Source organism: Cardiocondyla obscurior, linkage group LG02, assembly GCF_019399895.1.
Source record: "Cardiocondyla obscurior isolate alpha-2009 linkage group LG02, Cobs3.1, whole genome shotgun sequence".
NCBI classification, from domain to species: domain Eukaryota; kingdom Metazoa; phylum Arthropoda; class Insecta; order Hymenoptera; family Formicidae; genus Cardiocondyla; species Cardiocondyla obscurior.
Genome location: NC_091865.1, coordinates 2,801,277 through 2,816,866, shown reverse-complemented (window position 1 = coordinate 2,816,866; position 15,590 = coordinate 2,801,277). Strand labels below are relative to the sequence as shown.

The 15,590-nt window shown below is 45.6% G+C and overlaps 1 protein-coding gene across 1 annotated transcript in view; it reads right to left on the bottom strand.

The window, feature by feature from the left end:
• The window catches only part of LOC139113133 (fibroblast growth factor 18), a 103,113-nt gene extending 94,088 nt beyond the window's left edge, over nt 1–9,025 (bottom strand). Inside the window, exon 1 of the mRNA XM_070674061.1 lies at nt 8,412–9,025. Coding sequence (XP_070530162.1) covers nt 8,412–8,425 — 14 coding nt within the window. The 5' untranslated portion in view covers nt 8,426–9,025. The remainder of the gene's footprint in view (nt 1–8,411) is intronic.
• Nucleotides 9,026–15,590: the final 6,565 nt, after the last annotated feature.

The following is a 15,590-nucleotide window of genomic DNA, read 5'->3' as shown; positions in this document are numbered from 1 at the left end:
TTGATTCTGTTACGTTACGTTTATACAATTATACGCTAAATATTGCAACATACTCTCGAAGCGGTTGCTTCAAAGAAGAAGATTGGTGTATCAGCCGAGGTAATATCTTATGTACATAAAGAACATTAGAAGATAGCGGACTTGCATTGAGTGGGTCACTAGATAAGAGCTTGAAAAGATACCATGCCCATCTTCCGGAAATCAATATGAAGCACGAAGGGCTTCTATCCGATTAAAAGAAACGCGAAAGTAATACGCGCTAGCGGCGATAAATTGAGACCGCAATTATTACGAAGCGCCATGCCGCAAAAGAACCTGTAGTTGTTCCCGTGTGCAAAGAAGCGGTTACGAGACAGACCGCGGAGCGGATGGATTAATGTAAAGGCGCACGACCCTAACAAGCGAATTATCTCGGAGATATATTATGCCGCTTCACGGGTGGTTAAGTCTGCACGAAGAGCTCTCACGAGAAAGAGAGAAAGATGATTATCGAGTTTAACACCGCTAAGGAGAGAGAGCCAGGGTGGATCGAGAAAATAGAAAGCGAGAGAAACGAGGCAGAAAAAGCGAGAAAGAATAAGAGAGGATGGAAGAGAGACGAACGAGAGAAACTCGCGGTGTAAGAAAAAGAAAAAAAAGGCAAATAAAAAAAATAAAAAAAAAAATAAAAAAACGTAAGAAAGAGAAACGCAAGAAAGATCAACCGGGTTCCAAGCTGAGATGGCTGCGGCTTGCCTATTTCCGTCTCACTCCGTGGTAATGCCTTGTAAGCTCTACTAATCTGCTTACCGGTCGTCTCTCCTGATTTACCGAGATGTTTTCATTGTCTTTGCTGACTTAACAGCGGACCATAAAGATCCTCGAACTAACTCTCTTTCTTACGCGATCTATCTGTATCTAGGCGTCAATGCGCTTCTTATAAGAGGAACTATAAGAGGACTTTGAATCTCCAGCACGCAATGACGTCTCGGGTTCAGAATGCTACCTTTTTTTTAAAGGTTTCTTTCGAACATTCTTGTACACGATCGCAATTGTATTATAAACGACGTTATGAATCGAGAACCATCGTCTTTATGTTTTTAGACTGTGTTTAAAAATCGAGAAATGTTTACATTAATAAAAAAAGAGATGTATTGTAATAAATTGTATTAAAAAATTAAATAATAAAATTAATTAAATTTCGACACAAATCCGAATTTATTACGCGATATATTTGGCAATGGGTCGAAGTTCTAATTGCGAGAAGGCTCGCCGGCGGGTGAGTTTAGTGAACTTTTCTTAACAGCGGAGCTTCTCAGCGACCGAAAGAGAAGAGTGGAGAGTTCGAAATCCGTCGGGCGAGCGGCGACTTTTTCTCGGAAGAATAATATTTTCTTACGATGCGGGGAGAAAAGAGGAAAAGCACTCTCTCCTTCTCCCGAACTACCGCGCCGATCAATGGTGGCGGGCGAATCCGCCCGCGAGTCTCCGCGATGAATTTTTCCACGGCACGCACCGACGAGCACGGGATTTAATGGCGGGTACATTGCACCACGGACATAAATTCCGCGATCAAAGTGCATCGCGTCGTATCGAGGCGAACTTTAAGGATTTTATGTGATTAAGTTCTCCGCCATCACCATCCCTACCTTTTATTCGCCGAGCTCCTGCTTCTTCTAACTATTTTCGTTTCCCGAACGCAATCTTTTTCTCCGTTGCACGATCCCTTTGCCCTCCGTCCCGCGCACACCCCCCCTCGCATGACTTTTTCCTCATCTACGATTCTTGCGCATCTTCCTGCATCGATTGCACTCCCTCCACCGCGACCGAGGCGCACGCCGGCCCTCTTCCTTTCCTCGATCCGGTCGGACGCGACGCGTTGGATACCCCGGCGCTTTATCGAGCTCGATTCGGGCACGAACGACAAATCGTCCAAGTTTTAAGTATTTTCAAAAAGAATCCATCCAGCAAAAATATCCCTGTAGCGTCGTTTCTGGCGGCGCGCGCAACGCCAGGGGTACGAGAAGGGCCGAAAGGAGTCGGTCGTAAAATACGTGTGCATGGGTGCATTTACTTCGGGCTCGCGGCAACTAAGAACCGGAGAATAGAGAATACAGAGAACGAGGGATGAGAATGCGAAGCGATAGGCAGGAGAGCGGGACGGAGAGGGAATGCCCGGCCACCCTCGCGCACCTAGTCAAGTTGCTACCAATTGTTTCCCCGAGGGACGAATTGATCATCGCGTCTCGCGTAGCGAATTTGAGAAATGAAAATCAAAAGTCGCATCAGCGACGATATTTCGTATCGATATCCCCCGACCGCCGTTCGTTTCAACTCCCGTGGGCATTTCCCCTCAATTAACGTCAATTGTCCGATATGCCACTCCACTCGACTTGGCTTAGCTCGACCTACTTCGCGCAGGAATCTTGACCAAGTTTCTCGTATCCGGAATATCGGAGACTGCCATCCGCGGACGAAGCTCCTACTACGAATAACGACAAAAGTAACGAGCGCCGTTGTCGAAACGAGCCGACAAACCTACTTATTTTAAATATGTTCGCTTTAAGATATGTATCTCGAGAGTATTTTTCAAACGACATATTAAATCGAATAACGCGCCGATTTATTTATAAATCGCGTACTATAACCGATGAATTTAGAATACAATTTCGTTATTTTCTTTCTTTTTTCCAGAAAGGCTTACAGAAATCACAGGTGGAAATTAACACGAAAACATTGTAAAAGAATTCTTATGAAGAATCGATCCAACGCTACTCCGTAATCTCGCTAGTACGACATCGTCCCGCGATCGCAGGGAAACGTAGGCGGGCCTATAATTTTCTCGCCTCCGGATCACGACGTGCCTCGTAATTTTCATTCGGGCTGCGAGTCATCGAGGGGGCCCCGGGTCGAACCGGCGCGGTCGCGGTCATCGAAAATCGTGCTAATCCCTTTAAAGCGACCCCCGCCCGCGTCCGGAGAGGTGTGATCGGCCGGCGAGGCGTAAGTAACACACAACAGGTAGGTAGAACGGCAGAGGCCACCGGCGGCGGCGTGCACGAGGAGCGAGGAGGAGAGAGACCGGCTGGAAGAACAAAAGCACCAGCGGAGCCACAGGCTCCACAGGTGCTTTCGTGAGTGGATTTCCGTTCGTTTGGATAACCGCAGACCAGTCGCCAAGGCGTTAGAGCAAACACCGACCGAGGCGAACTTTCTAACGCCCGTAACTGCCCGTCGCCCGGTGAATCCCTTCTTTCCCGGTCCCGCCACGATTTTTTTTCAGGCCGCTCTACCTGCCTAACTCGCGTAAAACTGCCTATAATCTGGAAACGCAGCCTTTCCGAGAAGTTTCATCTATAACGTGTCTCATTGAAAATCGAACGAGTTGAGCAGGGGGGGAAAACCCGGGATTGGTTTTACAATTCAAGAAAATGCATCTCGACGGAGGTCGGAAAATATTTTATTTACCGCAACGCCAATTACCAATTCTCATTCCCGCGCGTGGTTAATTAGTACGTTGGATTTTATATTTACGGATGAAGAAAATATTCTCCCCGTTGGCGAAAATGTAACTCGACGTGCGCCCGTAAATCCGCCGATTTTCACCCCGTCGACTCCGAGTATGATTTTAAGAGCCTTTCTCGCGTTGCGTCGTGTTTACCGCGCGACGACCATTAGCAGGAATTGCTTGATCGCGAATTCTTGTTGAATCACATTTAATGTTGAATCTTATCATTTATTATTACATCATACGCGAAGACGTTACATTAAAAAAAAATTAATTAAATAATAAAAAAAAGGCAATTGTAATATGCATGTAAATAAATGATTAAAGAAATAAAGGATCTTTTTCTCTAAAACCACCACTAAGTAAAAGTACTATTTTTTATTTTATAATTTTACCATTTATTTACCACCCAACCGTCATACATAATATTTAGAAAGAAGTGTCCACTATATCAAAGCACAGTTTCGCGATGGGGCAACGTTAAAGCAGGAAAAGAGGACGAAGATCGTTTTACGAGCTCCGATGAACACGGATCAACAATCGGAAGACGATAGCCATCTCAATGAGCGGCAATAAACCGATTTTATTGGAGAGGGAAAGGGGGGGCAGAAGAAAGGAGGGAAAGAGAGTGTGAAGCAGAATATCTACCCAGGAAAATGCGAATGCATCTCTCGTATAACGGCACCTGCGACGTTCTTCTACCGGGTGTATCTCGGAACGGACGCGGTGCCCGAACAATGCCACGGGGCCGCGGGAATCGTCGAAATCTGATTTACAGCACGCTGCCGCAACGGGCCAATGTAAACAGATACCGGCGCAAGAGGACCGGCGATATATAAATCGTGAAATGTCGTAAGTTTTCGAAACCAAAATGGTAATGGCAGTTACGCAATTCGGCGACGGTCCGCGCGCTACGAATTACGTTGCGCGGGATACGATAACGTTTGTCAATTTCGGTGCGAATTTTTCGCAAAGTTTTACGTGCAGCACAACAGCAGCGGGGCCACCATTCCCTCCCCCTCTCCTCCCCCCCCCGCGATGACAATGATATACAGACGAATTTTCTAACTGGAATAAACTAACTCCCGTGGCACAGCTCGCGATCGATAAGCTATATAATATCCGAGAATAATGAAATGCGTTAGTGACCGAAGCGCTGAGAGCCTTGATTTATCACGTTGCGCAAATGTTAAACTGTTAATTTCCTATTCATCGGCGGATCTTAAATCTGCGGATAATCGCGCCCGGGCCGTTATCGCGGGGATGAAATACTTTTTTATTAACGCGGATTGCAGATCTCCGACGAGTTTTAAATTCGGTGAATTTACTATCGTCAGCGAGGCAGACCGCGTCGCCGGGCACGCCGCTCGCACGCACGCGGCTCGAACGTCACATTACTTTACATTCCTTGTCGATTTTTATGACGTGACCACGCGTTGTAAAAATCAATAAGGGAGATTCGCATGCGACAGAGAAGCGTAGGAGCAATAAGTTCCACGTTGACGGCAGTCCGTAACGGGGAGCGAGAAGCCGTGTCGCGCACGGCGTTCTCTCTATTACTATTTTGTTATATTATTGCCGATAAAATACCCGCGGAAAACAAGGCGCACCAAGTTTTTACGGTAGGCCGCGCTTATTTACGCCGAAGTAAATTCCGCGGTTCTGCGATGCCGTTCGTTCGAAATCTTTAATTGAGGCCCGAGACGCGCGAGCCAGTACGAAAGGATTTCGCGCCATTAAAACTCGCGGGCACGCGGGATCGTAAGGAAATGCATAAATTCATCCGCGATCGTTCACGCGGAGCCGCGCTCAGCCGGCCGTTATGCAAATTATTCTCAGCGCGGGCATAAAACCTCGCTAAACTAGGGTCAAATTCGCCGCCTTGAGAGGAGCCACGCACACACGTGTATCATACTCTCGCCGCTCGCGACTGCGAATAAATAACGAACGAGCCACGTCCCGTAAACGTCAATCTCCGTAAAAAAATGCAGCTTGTCGAGGGGGGGTTGCCGCGGCGATGGCCAACATTTCGGCAAGCGGCTCCGTACGCGGCGATCATCGAGTATTTACGGCGGTAGGCGGAGGTAAAGCCCCATACCATCGCGACAATAGACGCGACAATGCGACCTGTCTCTCGGTACTCGGCGAGGATGTGACACGTTCAAGAGCCGCCGTTATTCTGCGGCGCGCCGCGATAAGCAGCGAGTCGTATGCGGAGGCACGGACTCGGTGACACTTGAGACTTCAGGGTGACTGAGTCAAGGCTCCCAATACTTTCGAAATTTCAACGCTTGCCCAAAGACGGAAGAAAAACGGCGTCGTAATTCGCAATGTGAATTTGGAAATTGAAATGGAAAAAGCAGCGACTGACAGATTATTTTTCTTTTTTTTTTTTTTTTTTACAAACGAGTGATGAGATTGTCCTCGACTTTTCAGTTCCACTTTCTCGTAGGTTTAATTTCAATATTGCTTCGATATTATTTCTTGACCAACAGACTTTAACGGGTATCGAGTAATGGTTCCTAATCAGATAGTAATATTTTTAATTTATTATACGACAAGGCTTTGATAACTTTTTCGGTGCGACCAATAAAGTTTCGCCCTCTTTGTACATCGTTTAGTTACGATAAATCGGCTCGAAAAAAAAAAGAAAAAAAAAAAGATCGGACTAAGAAAACAAGAGGACCACGAGCAGGTAGGCATCGAATCGCGATTGGAGCGGCGCCAATTTCTCCCGTGGGATACGTAGATTTGAAATTCAACGCGTTGAAAAGTTCACCCCCTCGCACATTTTCGGCCGCGTCCAACCCGCTAAACTAGTTCGACCCTATAATATACGCGAGGGCCAAGGTATATATTCCAGTTCGCTAACCTAGAGACCGTAAGCACTGGCACCCTTTCAAGTTTGGCAGGTTCGGCATCCTTTTAATTTAAATTATATCAATCGGGCTAAATATGTCTGTTTTTAACATCATTAACGCCAAAAATAAGACGGTGGTGAACGATGGAGTCTATAAACTCACAATCTGCGCGAAGAATAACGAATAGTCGCATTGTTATAAAGACCGAAAAAAATAAAATAAAATAAAAATGAAAATAATTACGTGCAACTTCGTCAATCGCTATTCCACAAAAATTCTAAATTTGTTTCGCGGTACGTAACTTTCTTAAAGCTTGCAGTATTATTGGATTCTTCGCACTCTGTGACGCAAGTGAGTCAGCATTAAGAAATGTCTTCGAAAAACGAAAACGTTACATCATACCAGTTCGTTCTTAGAGCGATCGCGATAAGCGCGATCGATCCGGCGCCCATTTTCTCGGGAAGACGCACGACCCCGGAGGAAATCGCAGACAACCCGTGGGGCACGGATGTTTGTTTCCACTACCACTGAATGCGAAGCGTCGTCCGCGGGTCGACAAACGGAAGCAGATTGATGCGCAATGGGGCGATGACGCGTTAATCGCGAATTCCTTTGGAAATCGTCCCCTCGATGTCGGGTATAGCGCGGGGCTTTTGTGTTGCCGGGGGGCACAATCGTACGAAGGGCAAGCGAGAAAGCGCCGTTGACTCGGAAATATCGCGGAGGGTTTCGCTTTTGACGAGGTTTCGCGAGGCGTAAGGGCCATCACTGCGCGTACGAACGCAGATCGCGAGGGTTCGCTGCTTCTTCCGGCAGTTCTGGACGAAACTTATCGACGACACAATGTACAAAAGAATGCGCATAAATACGTCATATATATATGTATATATATCGCTTAAAAGAGTTTACGCACTTTAAGTCATATCTATTCTATTTTCTACACGGAGGACTGGTGATTTAATTAATATACAATTAGTAATCATGATTATAATAAACGAAATAAATTAATAATCATGCGTACAAAATGTATTTGTTGTCTAATCCTTTTAACGTTTCTCCATTTTTTAATCGACAACTCCTGTACTTGGTTCGATTTCGTTCAACCTAATTCCCCGTATTTTCGGCACTTGAAACAAAATGCTCAATTGCGTTAATGCATTCGTACAATTTTCTTATGCAGCTTGAGTTAAATAGAAAGTCAGCGCGATATTTCCGCGTCGTAAATGTCGTGCATTTCGCGTGAACCATTAACAACTAGCTGATTACGAGGAACACAAAGAGATTGCCAAAATTTGGAAGGAATACGCGCGGACGCGCGCGAGAATGAAGCAGCTGAAAAATAAAGAAACGGATCTATCCCTTTAATCTAGCCTTGGGTGAAGTGGTCGTGTCGTCTAGCCATGAGCAAATTTTCGCTCTCTTCCCGTTCCCCTCGACAGTCGCCGGGCTCGAAATGGAGCAAGGGGAGACGGTTGCGTTAGCGTCCCGATTAGAATGGATTTCATCGTCGCGATTTCAAGAACGCTCCACCGCGAAGAACGTAGCGGAACGAAACCGGAGACGATAAATCTGCGCGCGCGACATTGGTTCCGTGGCTTCCTCCTTCGCAAATGCGAGAATACCAAGCAGTCGCGGGGGCGGTCGAGACGCGTCTGATTATCGACATATCCGTTTGCTTTAACGCACTTATTCGGAAATTTTAAAGGTCAGCTAAAATAAATCCGCATACCGTGGTAGCTACGATAAATTCGCCAAGATATCGTCACGCACAAGGAGAACCGGCGAATTTCCGCTTTTATTTCCTCTTATTTTTTTTTTTATTTTTTTTATTTCGGTCGCGAGAGAAAATTCTTTGAAAATATCGCGTTGTGACGTCTTCGCGGATGTTACCAAGTCGGTACACCTAGCGCGTTCTCATTTACGTAAATTTATCTCCGCTGACCGGCGGGTTTCGAAGCGCAAATGACTCGTAGATCGCTCGTTAAATTTCTTCGCGGGGAAGATAAAGGAAAGAAGCGCGTTACGGGAACAGCGAGACAGGCAGCGCGGTTACGTACACTAACCTTATAACGAACATGTGTGTCCCGTGGTCCCTGGATGGACAGTCATTGGGTCTCACACGGGGTGGCTCGTAGTACTCAGACGACGAAGCTTCGGGTACGTGTCCGCGCACGCACGCAACGTTCTCGCACGATCTTGACGGGGTTACCTCGCGACGGTCACGCGTGCGAATTACACGCGTGCGTGCGCCGCGCCGTCGTACGATCCTCGTGGCGTCCGGTGTCGCGATCGTCACCAAAAACTTAACCGACCTCACGATTTTCCCGCGATATCTCACAATTTCGCAACGTGACTTAATTCTCCTTTGGATCCACGCTAACGTGTAACTTTCTCTTCCTCTTCGTCGTTTTCTTTCTCTTCGTTTGGGGCACCGTTTGCGCGCAACCGCTTTTCTTTCGCGCCGCGAAAAAGAACTGCCGATAAAACGAACCCCGCCGCGTACTCGTGGAGGAGGAACTACCGGGAAGCGTCGGAGGAAGTCAAAGGTGGAAGACAACGATGACGATGACGACAATGATGACGAGGACGTGAATGACGACGACAACGACGACGACGACGACGGTGTCTCGTGGCGGTGGTCGATAGCGCGGCGCTCTACTGACGTCGCGACGCCTCGTCGTGTCGTGGCCCGCGACTCCTGCCCGCCTACCCCCCGTGGCGCCCTCACGACGCCCTTACTCACTCCGGAACAACCCGGAAACTGACGAACCACCGCCCCCGCTCCCGCAAACTACCCTTATTTCGTGCCCCCACTTGCCAACGTTACCACCACCACCACCCGCCGCCGTCGTCGTCGTCGTCGTCGTCGTCGTCGTCGTCGTCGTCGTCGTCGTCGTCGACGTCGCTGCCGCCACCGCCGCCACCGAAGGACGATTTCAACTCCTGCACGCGGAGGAGGCATCCACCCACGACGTCTCTCCTTCCTATCCCCGATATTTCGGAATGACTCCGATTCGATCGCGCTTGACGCTGAAGGGTGAGACGGTCTTCCGGCGGCGGTATTTCAGAGTCGCGACTTCATTACGCCATAAAGCCTTGCACCGCGCGCGATAACGAGTTTGTGCGAGAAAACGATTGCCTTGTCCTGCCGCTAATGCAATTCGCTGTTACGTCATTTTATCGAAAAATTGAATGGAAATTCACTCCCTTGCACAAACGAATACCGCCCGGTTTATTCTTATCCGATGGATAATCCGATAAATATCCATTGCGAGTTAAATTTAGCCAGATTTACGACCGTGAGTCACGGTAACATTGCGCGATATTGGACTTCCTAAGTGGTTTTCATTGAAATAAAAATGTCAGCGAATATGTACGTATGTGTGACGCTAATATAAGAAAAATATAAAAAGATCCTACGATTTTTATTCAACAGAAGATTTCGAGTTAACATTTTGCCGTTGCAAAAATGTCATAGAACCAGAATTGCTATATTATTTTCTTTTCATCGAAGTAATGACGGCTTCACGGAATAAAGCCATAAACTTAAAGGGATGCAGCGAGGCGGTTGGTTGCCTTTCGCGACATTACATTACTTCGAAGACGTTTCTTTGTTGCGTGCGTGCAAGCCGTGCGCGTACAAGAGTGCGGAACGAAAAAGAAAAGCCCATCGAGTGGGTACGAGGGTGTGAAAGAGAGGGAAAATCCCGCGGGCAGTCGGCCGACCACGTGGGTGCCCTCCCCGTTATCCCCCGCGTGGCCACGCGCCAAATAACTCACTTGGCACGCGTAAACAATTACTCCGAAACTCATATTATCGTATTACATTACGCGTACATATCTCACGCGTGCATCTCCGCGGGGCGTGCGTTTAAGTGTCTTGTGGCTTTACAGTTCGCGATCATCCAACACCTCGACAGCTTTCGCGTCCCATAGCGGAAAGCTTTATTAGGATCCGAACCGGCGGAAATAAAACTACGTGCGACGAGACTTATTCCAAAGGATAAAAGAAACTTACGTAAAAGAGACAATATTTCTCAATGATATTAATTAACAATTAGATACGTCATTTTTCAATAACAAAAGTTACAATTCGTTATAGATAACCTCCGGGCATCGTCACTTTTTTTTTGTCGTTAAAAATAATATTTATTTAAATGATACGAATTATTAAATTAATTTGAAATTTATCATATTACGTAATCGTTCATTCTTCCCGGCTAACATCTTTTTTTTTATGCCTGCAGCTCACTGGTGAGTGCTCTACATCCGCAAATCGATTTGGGCAATCGCCAAACTCGATTGCCGATATCGAGGGTCAAGACCCGCGATCACAAGACGGGCGCAATGAACGTTTGAGATACACCTACTAAATTTAATCCGAGAATATGACTGACTTGAAGTATAGAAATCTTAGCAACGAGGTATGCTAGATAATAATTACGTTGCATACGAAAAACTGGCAGTCTCATCCCTACTTTGTTATCACGGGTTGCAAAATATGAACATCGATTACGCGATAAACGGTCACTGACTGACCACTGCATATATTACGCAAATTGATGATAACGAATAATTTAATCGATGAACTGAATCGAACGTTAAAGACCACACACGATGCAACCTCGCACCTCTGATCGAAATTGTACGTTACGTGATAAAATTATTCTTTCAAGTGCATACAATCACCAGGAATGATTTATGAATTAATCGATACGATTGAACCCTGATTAAACTCTGAGGAATTCCGAATATCCCGTTTACCGAAACCTAACGTCGACCTAAAACTGCTTCATGTTCGTAAACAAGGTGCATGTCCGTAAAAATGAAAAAAACTTATAACAAGACATATAATACACCATATAATACAAAAGATAGAGGCATGTATCATAAACGAACGAAACGACTTCGTAACAAACGCAGTCGGTGCAGCTCCTCAAATAAAATTTTCTACCGACGAACATCTCCATCTCGTTAAAATTACGAGGATGTTAGTCGTAGGTTTTTTTTTTTTAGTGCCGCTTTATAAAGCCGGAACAAAGATAGATTTGAAAGATTTTCAGGTAAGCCTGTGATACTAAAACATTACGAACTTCCTACGGGTTTTCTCTTCTAAAGTCTAACCTGTTTATCGAGTACGAGTTATTTAGAATTATTCATATACTTAGCCACGCAAAAAAGTCAGTAATTATATTTAATAGCAAACAGAAAAAGATATATGTAAAATAAAAAGAATTAATATTTATGAATTATTCACCTCGAATTCTACGAGAAAAATATAAGATACAAGCAGTAAGGATAATATATCTACGTCAATTTATGCGTCTAGATACGTTTAGAAAATCAATGAAATTTATTATATTTTCCTGATCGCTTCTCTTCTTTATTAAATCCGAGTATTTTTTTTTTCGCAAGAAATATTACGCGAAATGTTCTCAAAGCCTTCTTTATCCATTACTTTATTTTCCGCCCTATTACGATCAGTATTCTATTTTTGGTCACCGAATTCTAATTTTGCGAAGGCGCCAGCTAGGAACAAAAAAACCACGAAAAAAACCGTAGACAAGCGGCTCATTCGTTTCCCTCATCCGCATTTCGTCTGTTCAAGCTCTTCCTCGAAGATTTAAGCTACCGCGTATGAATAAGGACGGAAAAGAAATAAAGCCTGGCAGGCGTTGTTCTTTGGATTTCACGCGAGATACCAATTAATTAAAAATAATTTATATGCGATGCTTTCCCAAATTCAAAATTCACATATCGCCTTTGCGTAGCTTGGTAAGCAAAATTCGTACGATCACCGTGCGCTATTTTTCTAGACCGCAAGCTCGCTCCAACGTTTTGCCCTTGGCATTTAAATATCTACTGAATTTTAATTTTCAAAAACTAGAGAATAAAAGATGCGTGTCGCATTCCTATCTAAATTTTCGTTAATTACAATCAATTACTCCGGTGCTAGATGTAACGAACTTGAACGAGAAAAATGTCGCGAATTATCGTCTTCCGTGGAACGTTCGATCTTGCCCTATCTACTAATGTGGCGCTCGCCCGACGCGGCTGTCATAGATAAATTATTTCTCAATGCACGTTTCAATCTTATTTGTACCGCCCAGTGTCCAGCTACTCTAACCTTTCCTAAGCGACCTCTGACCTTCAGCGTTACCGAAAGACCACCGGGATTCGACCAATTTCACGAATCGCCAGCGACAGACGGCGGATGCTGGTGTTACCCCGCAGACGGTACTCCTATCGTAATACTCCCATCATCGGCTCGACAATGCAAAGGTTATCGACAATGGCGCACAGCCAGAAATACCAGACGGTGCATTGTGTTTAACAGTGTACAGAATATACAACGGTGGGTGGTATGCGCGGGTGTACGTATGTGTGAATAAGTACATGTTGTAGTTTCAGAAGCAGAGAGGTCAGTGGGTGGAAGCTTTTCGGGGTGATAGAGACGTAAAAATATTCGTGACTTTTAAATACATGTGAAAGGTCCCCCCATTTGCATCGCGTCGCGATTCTGATCTTCGAAAAAGAAAAAAAAAAAAAATTTTGGCTTATGCAATCTCGCAAACAGAGTTCGCATTTCTCGCTTATCGTAATTCTTGTATTTTTTAATTTAATTTAATTTTTTTTTTTTTTGCTAATGATCGCGGAAATTAATTTAACTACTGTGATATAAATTTCGCGCGGTGCATAATTATCGATTTTGATACAGAAAAGCATATGACCACTCGAAGGAATCGCGTAGATTTACTTTAATGAAAATATCAGAGACGTTAGAGAAGGAAACACATACATATATTCATCGCTACGTGCAGAGGATTTACGTCAGAAGACGAGAAATTCTTCCCAGATAAATCGACGCAGTTTCATTTCTAACGTTAACATAATATAACGTCGCGAGCCAAATGTTTACTTTATGCGGTATTATATTAACATAAAATTTTGTAAATTGCAGATAACATCAAATTGCACTAATGTGAAAGAAAAAAAGTTCCTACAAAATTAGTATTTTGTTAAAAAATTTATAAGAAAATATCCTCGACGATCTAACGTGCAATTTCAAGTATTAACATTTACGATATTTCTATTATCGTGTGATTGTGCTATTTATATCTTCCCGGATCTAAAATACGTGTTTACTGTTCCGAAGTTGCGTATGCTGGTGCAATCGCACTCTGCTTTGCGCGAAATTCACCCAGGGAAAGCGCGGAACGTTCTTAAAAACAAAATCTCTCGCGTGCAGAAACTTACCTAAGCAATAACACGTACAGAAAAGCTGGCATCCTACGTCGGTCTATCACGTAATTAAACGTAGGTTCACCGCAATTTGTATAATTCTTTGAACACACGACGGTGCCGTCACGAGAATAAGCCCGGTGCGATACGCGACACGCTTTCACTCCCGGGAGCGTACATCGGGAAGAGCTTGAAAGCTCGCCGCGAAAGTCGCGGAAGACGTGGTCGATGACGGTAGTGAATCCGGGTAAGGAGACATCTCGAAGGGATCTTAACGTTTTATCTCTTCTATGATAGGGGGAAGGATCTCCGTTGTACACAAAACGAGGGAGGATGGGAGTGCGCCAGCGGCCGCGCGCAACCCTTACGTTCTTACGCCCACACTTATGAATCAGTGGATGAATGAATCGACTTTGCCCCACTTTCCGACGCGTGGGTGTAACGACGTATCAGCCGGCTAGTCTGACATTTTCGCGCGGTGGCGGCGGCGGCCACCCTCGCCGGCAACAGCAGCAGCAGCAGCAGCAGCCCGGCGACGACGTGGGCGTTGCTGACTCTATATCTACCCACGTAAGTAGACAGTAGTCTGGGACGCGACCACGCAAAAATCCATTTCTACGATCGTCCCGTTTCGGGGGAAAAACAAAATCGTCGTTTTCGCCGGTATAAACCGAACCCCCGCGCCGCTAACCACCGTATTACGTACACCCGCCCATTCATTACATCGGGCATTATACAACGCGGCAAGTGACAGCCACTACATCGCGAGTCGCATTATACACGTAATATTTGCATTCGATTCGGTACGTACGCCGCGTCGAGCGAAATTGCGAAATTCGCCGGAACGGCGAAACAAATAGCGTCGTTTGAGTCGCGAAAGTGGATCCGCTTTCACGTTACGGCAAAATATTTGGTCGCGAGACATTTTTAATTTATGTGGCTGTGACGCGCGTGAAGTTCGTGCTCTTTTTAATCCTGGACCCCGGTAATAAGAATCCGTGCTCTTTGCGCAAATTTTGTTGCCCGACGAATCCGTCAATGTCCCCGATCTACGCGCACTATCGGATATATCCCTCGACGATTCGTGACGCGTGTCGAGTAGGAATTTAGATACCGCAGCTAATTTCCCGTCCTGTTTTCATGCTGTCGCGGAAGCTATCGACTTAACTCGAGAAAAGTCGTCGTAGCGCATCGCGAGACGCGGTCCGATTAGCGTTGTAGTGGTGAACGTAACGCTGAATGACGTCAACGGTGTCCCTGTATCCCGAGCTCCCATTAACTTCGACCGAGCGCCGAAAAATATAAAAGGAAATTTCACGAGCGAGATATCGCGCTTCTCGCTCTATCGTACCGCAATTAATCCGCCGTTTCCCGTTAATGCTTTCCTTCGCCGATACTGACATTTTCACAGTGGCCTTTAACCTTGGACCCGCGGCAAATGTTACTGATCGATATCATTTTCGCCGACGCATTTTTATACGTCCCGCGAGCGAGACGCAAAACGACTAACTGAAACGCAGAGCGATTTTCGACGGTGAAAAAAAAAAAAATCAATACTACGCGAAGACGATCCTAAACGTTGCTCGACATCGAGATAGAGTCGCTTAACACTTGCTATATAAATTCATATATCATTCGAAATAATAATTCCCCGAGTGGAAATTAATTCTCACCGTTGCTTAATAATTAGCTATCCGATTCGTGGTTCATCTCGTGATCTGCCTAGCAAAACTACCCAGCACTGAGCCAGAAATGTAACGCTCAAAACGTCTTGGTACGAGAAAATTATTCCTGACTAATAACGCGCTAGAATAGTTCGATTCTAAACGTTTTCCGCCGCGTACTAGTCTACTCAGCGTGTTGATTTTACGCAATGCTCGACTGCCGAATCCGCCGGACCGCCGCGATAGTGTAAGTACGTGTGTTTACATCGGCCGGCGATCTTCGCGTCCCAAGTTCGCTAAAGTGGAGGCCGCGCGGGCGACAGACGACGAGAACCA